This window comes from Trematomus bernacchii, unplaced genomic scaffold (genome assembly GCF_902827165.1).
Source record: "Trematomus bernacchii unplaced genomic scaffold, fTreBer1.1, whole genome shotgun sequence".
NCBI lineage: Eukaryota > Metazoa > Chordata > Actinopteri > Perciformes > Nototheniidae > Trematomus > Trematomus bernacchii.
In genome coordinates this window covers 29,062,791-29,080,439 of record NW_022987720.1, presented here as the reverse complement: position 1 = coordinate 29,080,439, position 17,649 = coordinate 29,062,791, and the positions used below count along the sequence as shown (strand labels likewise).

The 17,649-nt window shown below is 40.1% G+C and overlaps 1 protein-coding gene across 1 annotated transcript in view; it reads right to left on the bottom strand.

Annotated features, from left to right (window-relative positions):
• LOC117493653 (glutamate receptor ionotropic, NMDA 2B) overlaps positions 1-17,649 on the bottom strand; it is a 192,757-nt gene that overhangs the window by 76,460 nt on the left and 98,648 nt on the right. Inside the window, 2 exon segments of the mRNA XM_034144307.1 lie at positions 7,023-7,293; positions 9,122-9,265. Of these exon segments, the coding sequence (XP_034000198.1) occupies positions 7,023-7,293; positions 9,122-9,265 (415 nt within the window).

Below are 17,649 nucleotides of genomic sequence, written 5' to 3'. Positions count from 1 at the left end.
CTTGCTATGCCACTTTTGCTGAAACACTGTAAATGTCCCCACTGCGGGAATAATAAAGGAATACTGATTCTGTGATGACCTGATGCGTTGACCGTTCATCTGCATTATTAAACACTTTGATTAGATGCATGGCAGTTTAAAGATATTAAATATGTCTCATTATTCTAAAAAAATGGCGGTTAATTATTGATGACGGAGGACAATGAGATTTAAACGCAACCAAAGACTGTAGGTGTGGGGTAGGTCATTTTGGAGAAACCAGCTCGAGTGCGCTAGAATTTGAAAATACACAGCCGGAAGAAATCTGCCACTTCCTTACAGAGCCCCTCCTCCAACACACACGAACGCGCACATGACCAATGAGGGCACGAGATAAGTTTGTGCACAGATGGAAGGCTGACAGGCAGGTAGGCCATCCAGTTATTTTAGCCGGGCCGGCTAAAATCATTGGTCGTGTTTTTTATGGCGCATTTCCACTACACGGTCGGCCTCGGCCACACTCGGTACGGCTCGGTACGGCTTGGCCGCGTTGGGCCTTAACAGGGCCGACTCACTTCATGCTGCGCTTCCATTACAGTTTAGGAACTGGGGTAGTTACTATAGTAACGCAGTGTAGGCGGAGCCGTGACGTCATCTTCAATGAGAAATCCAGAAACACAACACAGCCGTTAGCTGTTAGCACTCAGAGCTCACAGCTCCTTATATATGTTCAGAAACTCGACAAAAGTTAAACAAGTACACACCACAGACTGCCTGTGTCATGGTGAATACAGTCGCTGCTTTATTTATGTCTGTATAGGCCGTTGTTGTGAGTGTGGACGGTCGGGGCATATACTGCGTTAGCTTAGCCAATCTCCATCTAGAAAAACACGCATTTTAAAAGGTTTTTCGCCTGCCGTCTGTCTGCAGACTTGACAAAGCATTAATTCATGGTTTTTACTAACCGGTATCAGTATGTTGGTACTTCGGCATCATTTTGAAACGTGTATTACAATTAAATCACGGTCAAATATGTCCATCTTGTTGTAGTTCTAGCCCTCTTGCCAGCGCTCCTCTCTCTAGTTTAGCATACTCAGCCCGACTCAGCCCTGTTTGTTGGCCCCGATAGAACCACAATTTTCTAGGGCCAGAAAAGAGGTGAAAAAGTGGCCCCGCGCCGTGCCGCGCCGGGACTAGGCCTAGTGGAAGCACAACCAAAAAAGGGGACGGCACGACACGGCACGCTTAAAGCGAGCTCCGCGCTGCAGTGGAACTGCGCCATTACAGTATTACGGCTTCCACAGATGACATTTTCTTATGGATTTTTTGTCAAAGCACTTCAGATATTCATTACTATCGGGATGTTAAGAGCATTCCATGGAATATAACAAAAAGTGTATCTCGAGCCGGTTTCTCAAACTTACCTACCCCACCTTTAAAGTCTTCTCAATGAAATGGTAATTGTAAAGCAGGCCAAAGAGTTATTTTGAGGAGTTTGTGCTAATTAAAAGTTATATTAAATATGTCTTATTATCCTTTGCCTGGTCTCCATAGATCATGACGGACAACGAGAGTCAAACACAACCACTACATGTTTCTCAATGAGATGGTAATTGCAAAGCAGGCCAAATAGCTATTTTTAGGAGTTTGTGCTCATTCAAAGTTAGTGTTATAAAAGGCTTAAAGATATTTCTTATTTCTTTACGATACAGGTTTATTTGTTTCCCTGGCACACGCCGACGTACATTGATAAGGCTCAATTGAGTTTTTGCTCAATTCTGGACCAAATTAAAAGATACTAGACACAAAAACATGAGAGAAAATACCGTAGTTAAACTTTACTATCTGCCTTTTTATTGTTTACGTTACTAGTCTTAATCTGTATCTTATCCATCATGCGATAAATGAGCGGATGACATTTAGCTTGCTATCTGTCATCATGTCCCGTGTGATTAATCCCATGATAATTCAGTGTTAAGTGAGAGGGGTTTGTTGGTGTCCATCAAGCAGCCGCTCTGCCAGCTCCACTTTGTAATCATCCAGGCAACACGAGCAAGTCACGATTATCTCCCTGAGACATAAATCAAGAGCGAAGTCGTTGTGTGATTTACATAACAGATACGGTGATATATCAAACTTTATAGAGTGTAACTTTAATTTGGAACAGAGAAACTCACACACAGTATTTTTCACCCAAGGTAAACACTTTTGCTGTACGAAAAAGCACCAAGAAATAACCCATTTGGTTAAACCAGGGGTGTCCAAACTACGGCCCGGGGGCCAAATGCGGCCCGCGGACCATTTTGAATCGGCCCTCAGCAAATTCAAAAAGTATAATGGAATATGGCCCACAAATGAAACGTGTGCTTGTCTTATATTGTACTTCTTAAATATAAATGTAAACATATATTACACAGTAGTATTCACGTGTTAATAAGCCCACTTTTCAAATAAGTTCAGTCAATTCAAGTTGGAAAAATGTTCTAACAAATCTAAGTTGATAAGAAAAAAGCCCAATGACTTATTTACATGACAACCTTGAAATAAACCCTTCCTATTTCCTCTTATGATAAGCAATCTGAGGCTTCTGTTTTAAGGCATGACCTGCCAACACTCACAAGCATCATCTACCTACATTTGATTGATTTTGCTAACTTATAATATATATATATATATACCTCTAGTGAGTGGCCCAGCCCTTCGTATATTTTTCTGTATGTGGCTCTCGGTGAAAAAGGTTTGGACACCCCTGGGTTAAACTCACCTGTTATTTTCTTGCCAAAAACCAATTTAAAAGAAAATACAACAACAGACATCGCACAAAACACACTCCAAACTCCCATCTAGAGTAAATCATCCATGGCTGCCAATGCAAGAAGTTTGAGTTACTGGACTTGAACGCCACAGCGACCTCAGGTTCTTCCTGGCAGACATTTCCCAGAAATTCTGAGGACGAGCATCGGTGTAATATCTCCCCTTCGCTGTAAATCAACAAGCCAAACACCAAACTAATTATCAGGTTCATATTTCAGGCCAACATTTACTACCTGCTCTGAGATGTCTCTGTCATACTGAGAGTACAAATGTGTCAAAAGCCTGTGTCTAGACAGAGCGTTTTCCTGAGCACAAGCATCTTTTTCAATCGTTTTTATTGAAGAGTGAGCCACCTCATGAGTCACCTCAAGAAAAAGTGTATTTCATTTCTGAACCCTTTGGCCATATTTGTGCTTGGCCTCAGAGCACTTTGAGTTTTGAAGCTTCAAACTTTTTAGAAAAGCACTGGTGACCCCACTGTAGAAATTAGACGAGAAAGCTTGTTTTTGGCTGTGTCTTTCAGGTGGGATCCATCATAACAAAGACTATTTATTTGAGCAGATTGGCCTTGCGGATACTGAATGTAGCTTCTGAGTGTTTTTTAAATCTTAAGTCAATCATTGCTCTACTGCTGTCAGACTAAACGGTGAAGCTCATTTATTCGAAGTGTGAGAGAAAGCATCTTCAGGTTGGTTGTTATGGAGAAAAAACTATGTCAAACAAATATGAAGCAGCCAAAATAGATTAAAAAAATCTGAGGGGGCGGAGCTAGTTTGTCCAAAAGCAGTGATAGTCAATATATCGTTATCATAGAATCATTAAAGGGGCTCTATTAAGCTCATTTTCAGGTTCATATTTGTGTTAAGTGTCTCTACTGGGACATGTCTCCATGCTTTAATGTTCAAAAAGCTCTTTATTTTTCTCATACTGCCTGTGCTGCAGCACCTCTTTTCACCCTCTGTCTGAAACCAGAGCCTAGTCTGCTCTGATTGGTTAGCTGGCAGGCTCTGTTGTGATTGGTCAACCGCTTAGAGATGTCCCGCCCCTTAGCCTATCACGTACAATGTGTTGGAGCACTAGCCAATAGAAGAGCGAGTATAACATAGTGATGTCACTAACAAAGGAGACATATGGAGGAAACTTCCTTTGCAGACCATTTACATGCAAAAAAAAAACATATGACACACTACAAGAAAGGGAAAACACCAAATAGCATAATAGGGCCTTTTAAAAAAAAAGAGTGTTTTTGGACGTTAAGTTGAAAGGAGCATTTATGCCTGTAAAAGGCGCTCTGTGGGAACGAGGCCTAATGGTGGCCCCATCACTAACTGTTAGACTCCCACTGAGAGATGGCCTTTCTATAAGTGTCTGCCCCCCTTCCCCTAAGTACTGAAAGTCCTGTTACATGAAGCAGTCTGACAGGTGTCCCTGACGGATTGCGTGAGCAGGTTCAGAGTTAATGCGCCCCAACTTGGATGTCACTTTGGTTCCACATTTGACCTTCAAAGGTTAAAATGACCTCCAGTGGTGTAAAGGGGGGGACTGCGGGAAGAGATGTTCCCTTACTGCTTATATTGAAAGGTCAGTTTGTTTTTCACACAAAAAAAAATCTAAATATCAAACTGAACATTTGGAAAGAAACATTTCAAAAGGCTCGATGATGTATCTGTGGTGTCAACGCCAGGCATTAGATCACTGTACAGCAGGCTAACATCACCTCTGCCTATACTTCCCTTAATACACTGCATATCTTGCACTTTAAACACTTGTGTAGTGCGTACATTTCGCTGTGCCCTCACCGGAAGTGACCGTTGCGGATGTTAGCTACTGTACCTAGTTAGCAACGTTTGTTTTAGAAAATCATATATTGCTTAATTAATAAATGGTGGCTCGCAGTGGCGAGCCGTGAGCTTTATACCTAGGCCCTCTGACCCCCACCCCTTCCTTCGAAAAAAAGACGTTATTACGTCACAGCGTATACTTCAGCGGAATATCAAAACAACGGCCCAGGGTGCAAAACGCATCAATGACAGCGACCCTCTACCACACAAAACAACACCTGTGAACCCAATTTGTGTTCTTTGACATTGAAAATGATATTGCATTGTGTTTGTTACTTTCGTTGCAGTTGTATGTCTTAAGTGTAATTTGGCATGCTTTTATTTTGAAGGCGAGTTCACGCTGTTGACAGGAAGTTGTTGTTGCTATGGAAACAAGAAAAGTTTCACAGCGGGCGGAACTCGTCATAAAGTCTGCGATAATAAAACCCACCCATTTAGAGGGAAGATATGATTGGTCAATTGTACTGTCATTTGACATTACTCTCTCGTTCAGTTACTATAGCGGGCCCTCTGTGAATCGCAGAGAGGCCCGCTATAGTAACTGACATTCAAACAGAGACTGAACAGGCAGATTCGAAGGATTTATTTCTTTGGAAATGTTATTTTATTAAATCAAGTTTTTTTTCGGTAAAACTAATGAAAAATATAACAAAAATAATATTAAAAAAATATATATTTTAAAAAAATATTTTTTTTTTAATGTTTTTAAATATTATTTTTTGGAATATCTTAGGCCCTCACAGAGGGCCTAGAGGGCCCTGACGGCTCGCCACTGGTGGCTCGTTTTGGACACAAGGTTAATGGTACGTGTATTAACTCACACAGCAAACATGTAATCAAGACAACAGCACAACAATAACAACATGATGTTACTGCTTCAGCGCTTCCTGTTAGCTGTTAGCTGTTAGCATTGCAACGACTTTCAATGCATCTCACAATTCATGAGAAAAATGTCTTTTGGATCCAAATTCCATCACAGACTGACACAAAAGTTGTAGAAAAAGCATTTGGCCACAACAGAAAAAGTGCTTCAATGACAGGCTCACTTCTTTGAGGCTTTAACTCTACTTTTCAGCATACAATGGATGTATGGCTGAACAAATTCTCAAATGTCATAACAATACATTTCTAGCTACATATTTGATTATTCCGAATACCACTAAAACCTCAACCATCCCGTAGTAGAGGATAGCATCGCAGAATCAAAGAACAGTATGAGGGTCTGGGATCTGACTGAGACCACATAGAAAGTGCATGTGTTTATGGTACTTTTGTCACCCCTTGTGGATAAGAATCAAACAAATCCAGCATGTAATGTAATTGCTGTGCTTACAAAGGGCTTAGCATCTGAGCTCAAGGCAAGCAAACATCTTTCCACACTGAGATTGTGTCAGATTAAAATGAGATCTGGTTTAAATTCCTAATTCTGACTATGGCGTTACATATACAGTTGTAGGGTTTTTGGATCTTAATTACAACTTTCATGGGGGGCCTTTAAAGGTCACCTATTATGCAAAATCCACTTTTTCATGTCTTTCATACATCAACATGTGTCCCCTCTTCTTCATGTCTCTTCTACATCAACATGTGTCCCCTCTTCTCCATGTCTCTTCTACATCAACATGTGTCCCCTCTTCTTCATGTCTCTTCTACATCAACATGTGTCCCCTCTTCTTCATGTCTCTTCTACATCAACATGTGTCCCCTCTTCTTCATGTCTCTTCTACATCAACATGTGTCCCCTCTTCTTCATGTCTCTTCTACATCAACATGTGTCCCCTCTTCTTCATGTCTCTTCTACATCAACATGTGTCCCCTCTTCTTCATGTCTCTTCTACATCAACATGTGTCCCCTCTTCTTCATGTCTCTTCTACATCAACATGTGTCCCCTCTTCTTCATGTCTCTTCTACATCAACATGTGTCCCCTCTGTGTAAAGAGATTCTGAAAGTTTCAGGAACAAAGATTCTCTCTCTTTTTGTCCTGATCCATTTTTATAAAAACCTGTCTGAAAATGAGCTGATCAGATTTTGGCCACTTTATGATGTCATAACGATGTTTTGGCTTGTGTAACCATTAGCCAATCAGCAACCAAGGTAACCCCGCCCCACCTTATCACCTGAATCTCCTCCTAGAGCACCATTGTGTTCTTTTTAACCAAATCTCTCTCAGAGGGGCGTGGGGAGGGGCTCCTTATTTTCATCTAAAGTAACAGACAGAGAATCAGCACTTTGGAAACAGAGGGGATTATGGGATGCTGCAATGATCTGTTTGGTGTTTCGGCCAATCAGAGACAGGCTCTGTATATATCTGAGACCTATAATATATTGATGAAAAACAGTATAATAGGGGACCTTTAAGAATAGTATTTGAGTAGAGATGTCCTACCTGTCGGGAACTCTGCAGGCACTACAATAGTGTCTCCAGCTACCAGCGAGGGCACTATCCATGTGTAGCCGTATCCGGTGATCCCGACAGAGTGCGACACCTCGAAGATGGTGTTGGCCTCCTCCTTTGTGCAGTAGAGGAGGATGACGGGGCTCTGGAGCTTCTTCAGCTGGTTCTGGATCTTTGAATCTCCGTCATCCACGGACATGTCGAGCAGTATGACCTCCTCCAGCTCCCAGCCCACAAAGCTGTTCTCGATGGTGCTACGGATCTGCAGGGAGAAGAAACAGATCAGAAGAGAGGGACTGGTACTTAATTAAATGTAAAATGTAGGGTTGAAAAATTGAGTTTCTTATCTTCTAAGATTTTGAATTGATTCACAAAAGATCAAGAGGTTTAAAACGTTGTTATGCTGCACATCAGCACTCGGAGTTTTGTCAAGAAATATTGATTTGAATCGAGAATTCATTTGAAACATATTGTGTCTCTTAGTATTAACTACCTTTCAAACTGTTCAATTCAGCATTAATATCTTATTAATACTAATGCACCACTGTATTTATTGTAATCTAGAATATATATATTGTAGTAAAATGTGCACATTTTTCCCGTTAAGCCCCGAGCCTGTTTTTTAGGTTTCAGGCTCGAAAATGACATGCCCCAAACAAATGACTACAACTTAACTTGTAAAAGGGTTATATGAATAATTTCTTTTATCAAAGCAAGGTTACATCTGTGAGTTGGATGTAGAAGTGTCAGAATCAATATAGATTTTTCTCAGTCAGAGTAAATTCAGATGGAACATAGCAAAAAAAGGTAAATTCTTACCTCCGCCTAAAGAAAAAACATTACTTATAGTGAAAACCACCCTTGAATGATGGGATGGTAGACTATAAGCTTTAGGAATCCAAACTATAACATATAATAAGTACCCTGTATCAAGATTGAGGCAAAACAAGTTAAATTTGACCTTTTAGAGAGGTTTAGAAAAAAAAAGTTCCAGGCGGAATAAGCTTTCGGCACATTTGGGTACATCTGGTTCCATCAGTGCCATTTGACCTTTTTCAGGTACCAGACTATAAAAATGGTGTATTACATTGAATTATCACCATAGGTATTCATTCCATCCAAAGAAAAAAAATTAGAATTAAAAAAATGTATAAAAAATAAAAAAATAAAAACATTTTTCGCCGACGGGGTCTTTGGGGCTTAACAGGTTAACTGTTTATTTTGATATCAATATTTTTATTTTATTTCATATACTTACTTTAACTTTAACATAACTCATTGTGTTAATGTAAATATTTGTTATTCCGTTTCTATTATTTGATTTTATTCCAAAGTAGAGCAACTATGACGAAAACCCAATTTCCATGGGATAACTATGGTTCTGATAAAAGTCAAAGTGAACTTTCAGTTTGTGTGTACAGAGAGATCGAAAAACCGTTTCCCACAATCCCGAATACAAAAATACAAATATGTATATACCTTTATATACACAATCAACAGACACATGTATACATATGCACACATTAAGACATAAATAAAAGCACAACAATCAATATTGTTAAAAGAAATTGAATCAAATCTTAAGGTACCAAACTGATCACACTAACATAAAAGTATTGGACATTATTAGAGCTTGATTGTGGGGGTCGTAACAAATACTGAATGTTTAACAAACCTGTCTCCATAACTATATTTACTTTTACAGAGAAAAACGTTCCTTTCCTGTCCTGTGTGATTCTGCATTTACATTCTTCCCGCGGGCAGTGAGACTGTTAAACAATTGAACTGCTGAAACAACTTCAAAACATTCATCTGCTACTTAGTAATATATATCTACTATCTAATATATATCATTCTAATAACTTGTATATAGACTCGTACTGCACTATTCCACATACTCACTTTATTTTAGAACTATTTTTCTTTTTGTATTACTTTTACTATCTGTATTGTTATTATGTTGCATTGTTGGAGAAGCCTGTGACATAAGATTTTCAATGACATAATTACTCTGTAGCTATGTCAGTTTGACAATAAAGAACCTTGAACCTTGAACCTTGACTATATGCTGTCTTTCCGAGTGATTTTACCTTGGTGACAAAGTCCTGGTACCCCGGGTAGTACGTGGTGACGATGGAGAAGATGTACCAGTCGTAATCCTTCATGATGTTCAGCATGACCGAGGCCTGCTGCTCGATGGACGGGCCGAATTGAAAGAACATGGAGTCGTCATCCTATAAAAAAATAAAAAATGACAAAAGGGAACAAAGAGGCAGAGTGTTAAATGGTTACGTAACAATATTGGCTTGAACTTTAATTGAGTTGGCTCTACACACAGAGGAGAACAGACACTGCTTAAAGGACGGCGCTGGCTTTGTAACATTATTGGTGGGAACATTAATTTAGCCTCCTTTATTCTCCCGCTCGCGAGAGGACACCAGTGGGCTTGTAATGATACCGGTCATGATTTTCATTAGTCGCCTTTATGACTCCTTTAATGAGTTTGTACACGGGGGTGGCTGGAGCAAATTCTCGGGACTCGAAGCTGCTGTCCTTAATCTCATTGATCATTTTCACTAATTTGTTTTATTACAGCTGTGTAAGAGCGGTGCAATTTCAACGTAACCTTCTAAATATCAAGCATAAAGGTTAAGGAATGCACTAGAAATGGCACCAATATGGACATGCTGTACATAAAAGCATTCACTAACTAAGTCCCTTGGAGAGGATAAATGTGACCGGCTCTCAAAATCAGTCACATCGACCCCGTACCACATCGTGTCATACAGTTACATACACCGTTGGAAAGAGGAGAGTCTTAGCTTTCCAGTGATATCCCTATTGCTTATGGTTTTAAAATATTCATGAAAATGTTTCAAATAACATAAAGAATGTTATCAAGAGAGAAAAAGGTGTTAAAGTTTGCCGACACGTTTAAGCCATAGTTATTTTAAGAGGGGGCTTTCTTTACAAGCCTCAAAAACATATTTATGTGGGAAAATAGCAATAAAAGTATGATATTCAGAAAGCCAAGACTTTTGTTTAGAATAAACCAAAACCCCAAAATCATCGAACAAACATTTTGACATAAACCAATGATTATCTCGAAATGCAACGTTGCGACATCCGACTGATTTCGATCGAGCTGATCACAAATCTGAATATGAGAGATACAGAATGTACTACCATCCAAAACATTGACACAGTCAGAAACAATAGTCATCGCTGATAGGAAAGTCTTGCCACCGGACAGAGGAAGAGGAGGAGGAGGTGAGAAGCGCTGGTCTAGACAACATTGCAGTTATGTGACATGGGTTTGTTATTGAGCACGGCTGAGTCAACACAATACACAGCGGTGTGTTTGTGTTCATGGATATTCATGCTTCTACAGTAAACATGGTGAATTGTCAGAATGAGTCGGACTGTGTAGCCTCTTTCACACAAGTGCAACCCTGAAGTTATCTGGACATTAACCAGAGAAGATATATGTGAAATGTGAAAATGTCCAAATCATTCGGACTAGATATTAAACAGACTTTACCCAACAGCTTCCTAATACAAATCCAAATAATGTCCGACACATCATGTGTGTGATAAGGGTCGATCTTTGTCCAACATGCGAGTAGGTGTGTCAAAACATCCTAGGGTGAAGAAGAATTGTAAGTTACACGAAGACGCAAATGGAAATGTTTAACCTGGAAGACAACAAGTTTCTGCAATTCCTTGGCTAGTGTCCAACGCCAAAATCAATCGAATCAAAGAAAGGCAAGAGACTTTGATAGTAGAAGTGATGATATGGATAGCAGAAAAACCTGATTTCTCTCTCAGTATTTAGCAGTGGCGAACCGTCAGGGCCTTCAAGGTGTTCAGAGAATACCCTGGAACACTCAGATAAAACAAACAAAAAATCGATTTAATTATATAAATAAAATGTAATAAAATGAATACATGAGAATCGTATCTGTGTTGTTGATCTGTAATATTACAGTGTTACATTGATTTGTTTGTCCTTCTCGGTCCATGCCCTATGCATTTCAGTGGTTTTGTGTTAGAAAAGAAAGCAACCAATCAGATCTTGTTCTGGGTCTCTGGGTAGAATATCCTTCAACCAAGTTATTCTATATCCTTGATAGAATGCCCTGGCCCTCACACTGACTGAGAGCGTACGTTTGGATTGACAGTTTGATCAACCAATCATATATTGATTTGGCGGGGGGTGTGTGTGTGTCTACAGAAGGTCCAGTTGTGATAGACACGGTTCGCCACTGGTCTTTAGACACAAATCTCGGCTGACAAAGAGGCAAATCAAAAATGTTGTGCTTGAAAGACGACAAGATTCTGGAATTTTCCAACGCCAAAATCCATCAAATCAAAGAACCCCAAGAGACTTTTGACAAAATTACCAATCGCCTTTTATTCACCGTCCAGAACATTTACAGTGTGCTAGTCGGAGTGTTTTGGTGACGCTTCTATGGTAGCTGGTGCTAAACCAGAAGAAAACAAACATCCTATGGTGAAAAACAATGATAAGTTACATCAAGACACAAAGGAAAGTGTTTAACTTGAAAGACGACGACAATCTGGAATTCCTTGGCTAATGTCCGTCAACGAAATCAATGAAATCAAAGAACGACAAGAGACTTTTGATAGTAGTAGTGAAGATATGGATAGTATAAAAACCTGATAGCTCTCTCAGTCTTTAAACACAGTTATTGTCTGACCTAAAGCAAGTAACACAAAGAATGGAAAAATGTAACTTTAAAGATGACTAAAATCTTGAATTTCTTGGCAAATGTCCCGACACCGAAATCAAACAAATCAAAGAACGGCAAGAGACCTTTGACCAAATTACGAAGCGTCTATGTGACCACAGTCAGGAGGATGTCAGCCCTCAACTAAATCAAATGGCGTATCACCAGGTAGTAAACACGCTTTACTGTTGATGCAATCATAGTTAATCAAAGTTTTCTCTTCTTTAGAGAAGACCAGGAAATGATGGATACACGGATCGTGTTCAAATCAATAGGCACGCAATGACTCTAAATAATAATGATCACGCCACCAAACACACATTCAAACTAAAGGAACCAGCCTGTTTGGAAAATGTGAGAAGTAGAAAGTACAGGTATTTGGGTTCAAAATGTAAGAAGTAGAAAGTACAGGTATTTGGGTTCAAAATGTAAGAAGTAGAAAGTACAGGTATTTGGGTAGTAAAGTAAAAGTAAAAAGTCGTCAGAAAAATAAATAGTGGAGTAAAGTACTGATACCAGAAAAATGTACTTAAGTAAAGTAACGAAGTATTTGTACTCCACTACTTCCCACCTCTGATGATAATGGTCTATCCATGTAACATATGTCTCGTGTGAGTAAAGCCAGTTGTATCTGACAGGAGGCAGAGTGTTGAAATCTCTCCGGCTCCTCAGGACTCTCTCTGTGCTTCAGTCAGCATCAAAGGCTAACCTCCCCCTCCCAGGGGACGCACATGGGCTGATCCGTTACCTTGTTTCTGCATTAATGAGATCAGGACTATACCATTGAGGTGGCTCGCTGAGGGCTACAACATGCATGACAAAAGCTTGCAGAACCCTGTTGCAAATAGTGCATTCGTGAGATTAAAAACCCGTCGTTATCATGTGAAGTATAAAAGTATTTAACCCTTAAATTGGTAATCACATTTAGATATTTTGGAAAATTAAATCGATTGCTATTTTCTACATTACACGTATATATGATATTTATACACCCATGTTACACCATTATTACACCCTTATTTTACCCACGGCAAACCCATATTAGAATATTATTAGTCCCCTATTATACCTATATTGCACTGTTATTACAATCATATTACAGTGTTATTAGACCCCTATTACACCTATATCGCACTGTTTTAACACCCATATAACAATTGTATTATACCCATAGTTTACCTATATTGCACTGTTATTACACCCATATTACAATGCTACTAGACCCCTATTACACCAATAGTACACATATTAAACTGTTGTTACACCCATATTCCACATTAAAACACCCATGCACTGTTATGACACCCATGTTACACCCTTATTACATCCATAATACACTGCTATTACATATGTAACACCAAAATTAAACCCATATTATACTATAAGTCAAATGACTACAGTATATCCCCCCAGGATACAGAAACCATTCGGGGGTTAATGCAAGTTGAATATAGAGGCTGTTGACGATGCACACACTGATTTTGCACTCGGCTAACTTCTTCTTCTCTGCTTTTATTTTTCTTTCACACTTCATTCATCTCTATCCATCGCTTTGCTCGCTTCGCCGTCTCATTTATACCAGTGGAATTACTGCCAGGGCACGGTTATAATTGAATTTCCAGATTCGCGCACTCCCGCTCCCCTCTTTATCCGCCACACAGCAACCCCCCCCCCATTTCCTCTGGCCTCCACTCTCAATCTCTCTCTTCTTAAGAGCAGTATTAATGCACTGTCCAACACACTCACTCAAAGTGCCAGAGGTCTGCGAGAAGTTTCATTAGCCTTTGAGAAAAATAAAAAACAGAAGCAGGGCGATATGGTCGTTAAACAAAGAAAGGACTATCACCGGTGGGAGTGTGTTGAACGGTTAGGAAGCTTTAAATAAAGTGCCTCAAAACACTTCTCTTCAATGTATTGGCTAGCGCTCCAACACATTGTTAGGCTAAGGGGCGGGACATCTCTAAGAGGTTGACCAATCACAACAGAGCCGGCCAGCTAACCAATCAGAGCAGACTGGGCTCTGGTTTCAGACAGAGGGTGAAAAGAGGTGCTGCAGCACAGACAGTATGAGAAAAATAAAGAGCTTTTTGAACATTAAAGCATGGAGACATGTCCCAGTAGAGACACTACATACTGATATACACCTGAACATCAGCAGGAGAGGACTCTTTAAAGTAGAGACACTACATACTGATATACACCTGAACATCAGCAGGAGAGGACTCTTTAAAGTAGAGACACTACATACTGATATACACCTGAACATCAGCAGGATAGGACTCTTTAAAGTAGAGACACTACATACTGATATACACCTGAACATCAGCAGGAGAGGACTCTTTAAAGTAGAGACACTACATACTGATATACACCTGAACATCAGCAGGAGAGGACTCTTTAAAGTAGAGACACTACATACTGATATACACCTGAACATCAGCAGGAGAGGACTCTTTAAAGTAGAGACACTACATACTGATATACACCTGAACATCAGCAGGAGAGGACTCTTTAAAGTAGAGACACTACATACTGATATACACCTGAACATCAGCAGGAGAGGACTCTTTAAAGTAGAGACACTACATACTGATATACACCTGAACATGAGCAGGAGAGGACTCTTTAAAGTAGAGACACTACATACTGATATACACCTAAACATCAGCAGGAGAGGACTCTTTAAAGTAGAGACACTACATACTGATATACACCTGAACATCAGCAGGAGAGGACTCTTTAAAGTAGAGACACTACATACTGATATACACCTGATGATCAGCAGGAGAGGACTCTTTAAAGTAGAGACACTACATACTGATATACACCTGAACATCAGCAGGAGAGGACTCTTTAAAGTAGAGACACTACATACTGATATACACCTGAACATCAGCAGGAGAGGACTCTTTAAAGTAGAGACACTACATACTGATATACACCTGAACATCAGCAGGAGAGGACTCTTTAAAGTAGAGACACTACATACTGATATACACCTGATGATCAGCAGGAGAGGACTCTTTAAAGTAGAGACACTACATACTGATATACACCTGAACATCAGCAGGAGAGGACTCTTTAAAGTAGAGACACTACATACTGATATACACCTGAACATCAGCAGGAGAGGACTCTTTAAAGTAGAGACACTACATACTGATATACACCTGAACATCAGCAGGAGAGGACTCTTTAAAGTAGAGACACTACATACTGATATACACCTGAACATCAGCAGGAGAGGACTCTTTAAAGTAGAGACACTACATACTGATATACACCTGAACATCAGCAGGAGAGGACTCTTTAAAGTAGAGACACTACATACTGATATACACCTCAACATGAGTAATATATGTCCTATTTAATAAACCACTGCATACCATATAGGTGTTTCTGCTTTGTGAGGAAGTAAGGATGAGGCATTTAAAAAAAAAAAAGAAGAAATATCACCAGTGGGAGTGTGTTGAACGATTAGAAAGCTGAAAATAAAGTGCTGCAAAACACCTCTCTTCATTTACAGCAACAATAATTAGGGTCTGGCCACATTAGCACCTCTGTTGGCACCAAGGTGATCGATTAGTGCATATTAAAATATCCCAGAGGGGGGAGCGAGGCCAGAGACTCAAACAGGAAGCCAAGCTGGAGAGAGGCTTTGAATGTATACTGTACACAAAGGCAACAATACACTACAGCGGGATGAATGGAGGAGGGGGAGGGAGGAGGGGGGGATAGAGAGATAAAGCCTTAAAGGAGGGGGAGAGATAAGAAAAACACAGAAAAAGGAAGAATTTAAGCAACAAAAGATAGATATGTAGAAAAAAAGAAGCAGCAGGGGTGTTTCTGAGGGATAATGTTGTGATTGGTCTGTTGGTTGTATTGTGACTTGATTTCGTACCACATTTGTTACGACCCCCCTGAAAACGAGGTGGTTCATTCGTAAATAAACACATTTCAGTAAAAATTGCGCAGACAATAGGATGAATGGAGAGACAGAGGGCAGACGGCTGTTTGGGAGCGAGTGAGCAGTGAAGGGGCAGGAAGCCAGGTTTGTGTGTGTGTGTGTGTGTGTGTGTGTGTGTGTGTGTGTGTGTGTGTGTGTGTGTGTGTGTGTGTGTGTGTGTGTGTGTGTGTGTGTGTGTGTGTGTTAGCCATTTAGGCAGGAGTATTATTATGTTGTTACCTTACAGCCACAATATAGCACAGGTGTTTTTTGTCCCTGATGTTCAGGTAACCTCACCAAGCCATCGTAGAAAGAGCAAGAAGAGATGCATACAGTACAACACCAGGGTGTAAATAGCTACAGTGCTGCCTTACCACAGGGGAATTACAATTTGACGCAGCAGCACAAGGGAATGAAGTTATCAAAGAAACATTTCCATAAATACCTATACATCCAAAACAGTCTCTAATGTGTAGCCCGGGTGCAAATAACATTGTTATCTACGGACACCCGGGTGTAAATAGCATCGTTACTGTAGCTACAGACACCCGGGTGTAAATAGCATCGTTACTGTAGCTACAGACACCCGGGTGTAAATAGCATTGTTAGCTACAGACACCCGGGTGTAAATAGCATTGAACTTTGAAATGCCTTGTGTTGAAAGGTGCTTTATAAATAAACTTTCCTTTCCTTTCCTGTGTGTGCTGTGTGCTACGTTTGGGCTTAGTATGGCTCTCTGTTACATATGCATGTGTTTCTTTGTGTGTGTGTGAGTGTGTATTACATGGTTGACGGGCCTTGGTCTTCCAGAGCCTCCCAATGAGTGCACACACACTCTACCCGGAGCAGTTATTTGACTCGGAGGGGAGAGAGAGAGTCAATAACTCAGGTATTTCAATTACACACACAGGGGCACATCAGTGACTGCGAAAGAAATAGACCCACTTCCAATCTTGCTCCGGAATATGCACACACACACATTTGAATGGCTTTAAACACAGACACCGACGTCCTCTCACACACACACATTTGTATGCAAGTACACACACACACACACACACACACACACACACACACACACACACACACACACACACACACACACACACACACACACACACACACACACACACACAACAAGCTGCATTCAATAGCCACTCTCAAATAAGAGGGTGCACTCAAACACACACAATACAAAATGACAAATCACGACTGCAATCAGAGTAATACCGGGGTGTTGTTTTGGACACACACACTCACACACACACACACACACACACACACACACACACACACACACACACACACACACACACACACACACACACACACACACACACACACACACACACACACACACACACACACACACACACACACACACACACACACACACACACACACCTGAAGCACCATGGGAACATAACACAAGTGCGTACACACGTGTGCTCTGATATTCTCTGTACAGCTATATACAGTATAAAGGTCTATATTAGAACCCACTGTGCTTTTGTTAAGGCTGCAGAAACCATTTTCCTCTGACAGCTGACACAGAGCTGAACATTTTTAAAAGCCCTTTTATGCACAATAAGTGAAAAAAACACAGCTTTTGTGCCGTTATCTTATTTATATAACTGCTCTAATGAAGGGGGATTACACCCCGCATGCTGTGTGATTAGCTATACTCAAATATCATGCTGAACTATAGCTATAATAATTTAAAACAAATAAAGCAAATACTTTAAACACTTGGATCATGTATATAGTATCCTATTTTAATATTTAGTAGTAGTAGTTTCTAATTTATTCTGTATATTTTACATTGTGCATTTAATAGATAGTTAATTTACTCATGTTTACAAGGCAAATTAAATGCCTAGGTGGTATTCAAATGGCTTTTATAGCCTTAAAATCGTCACTG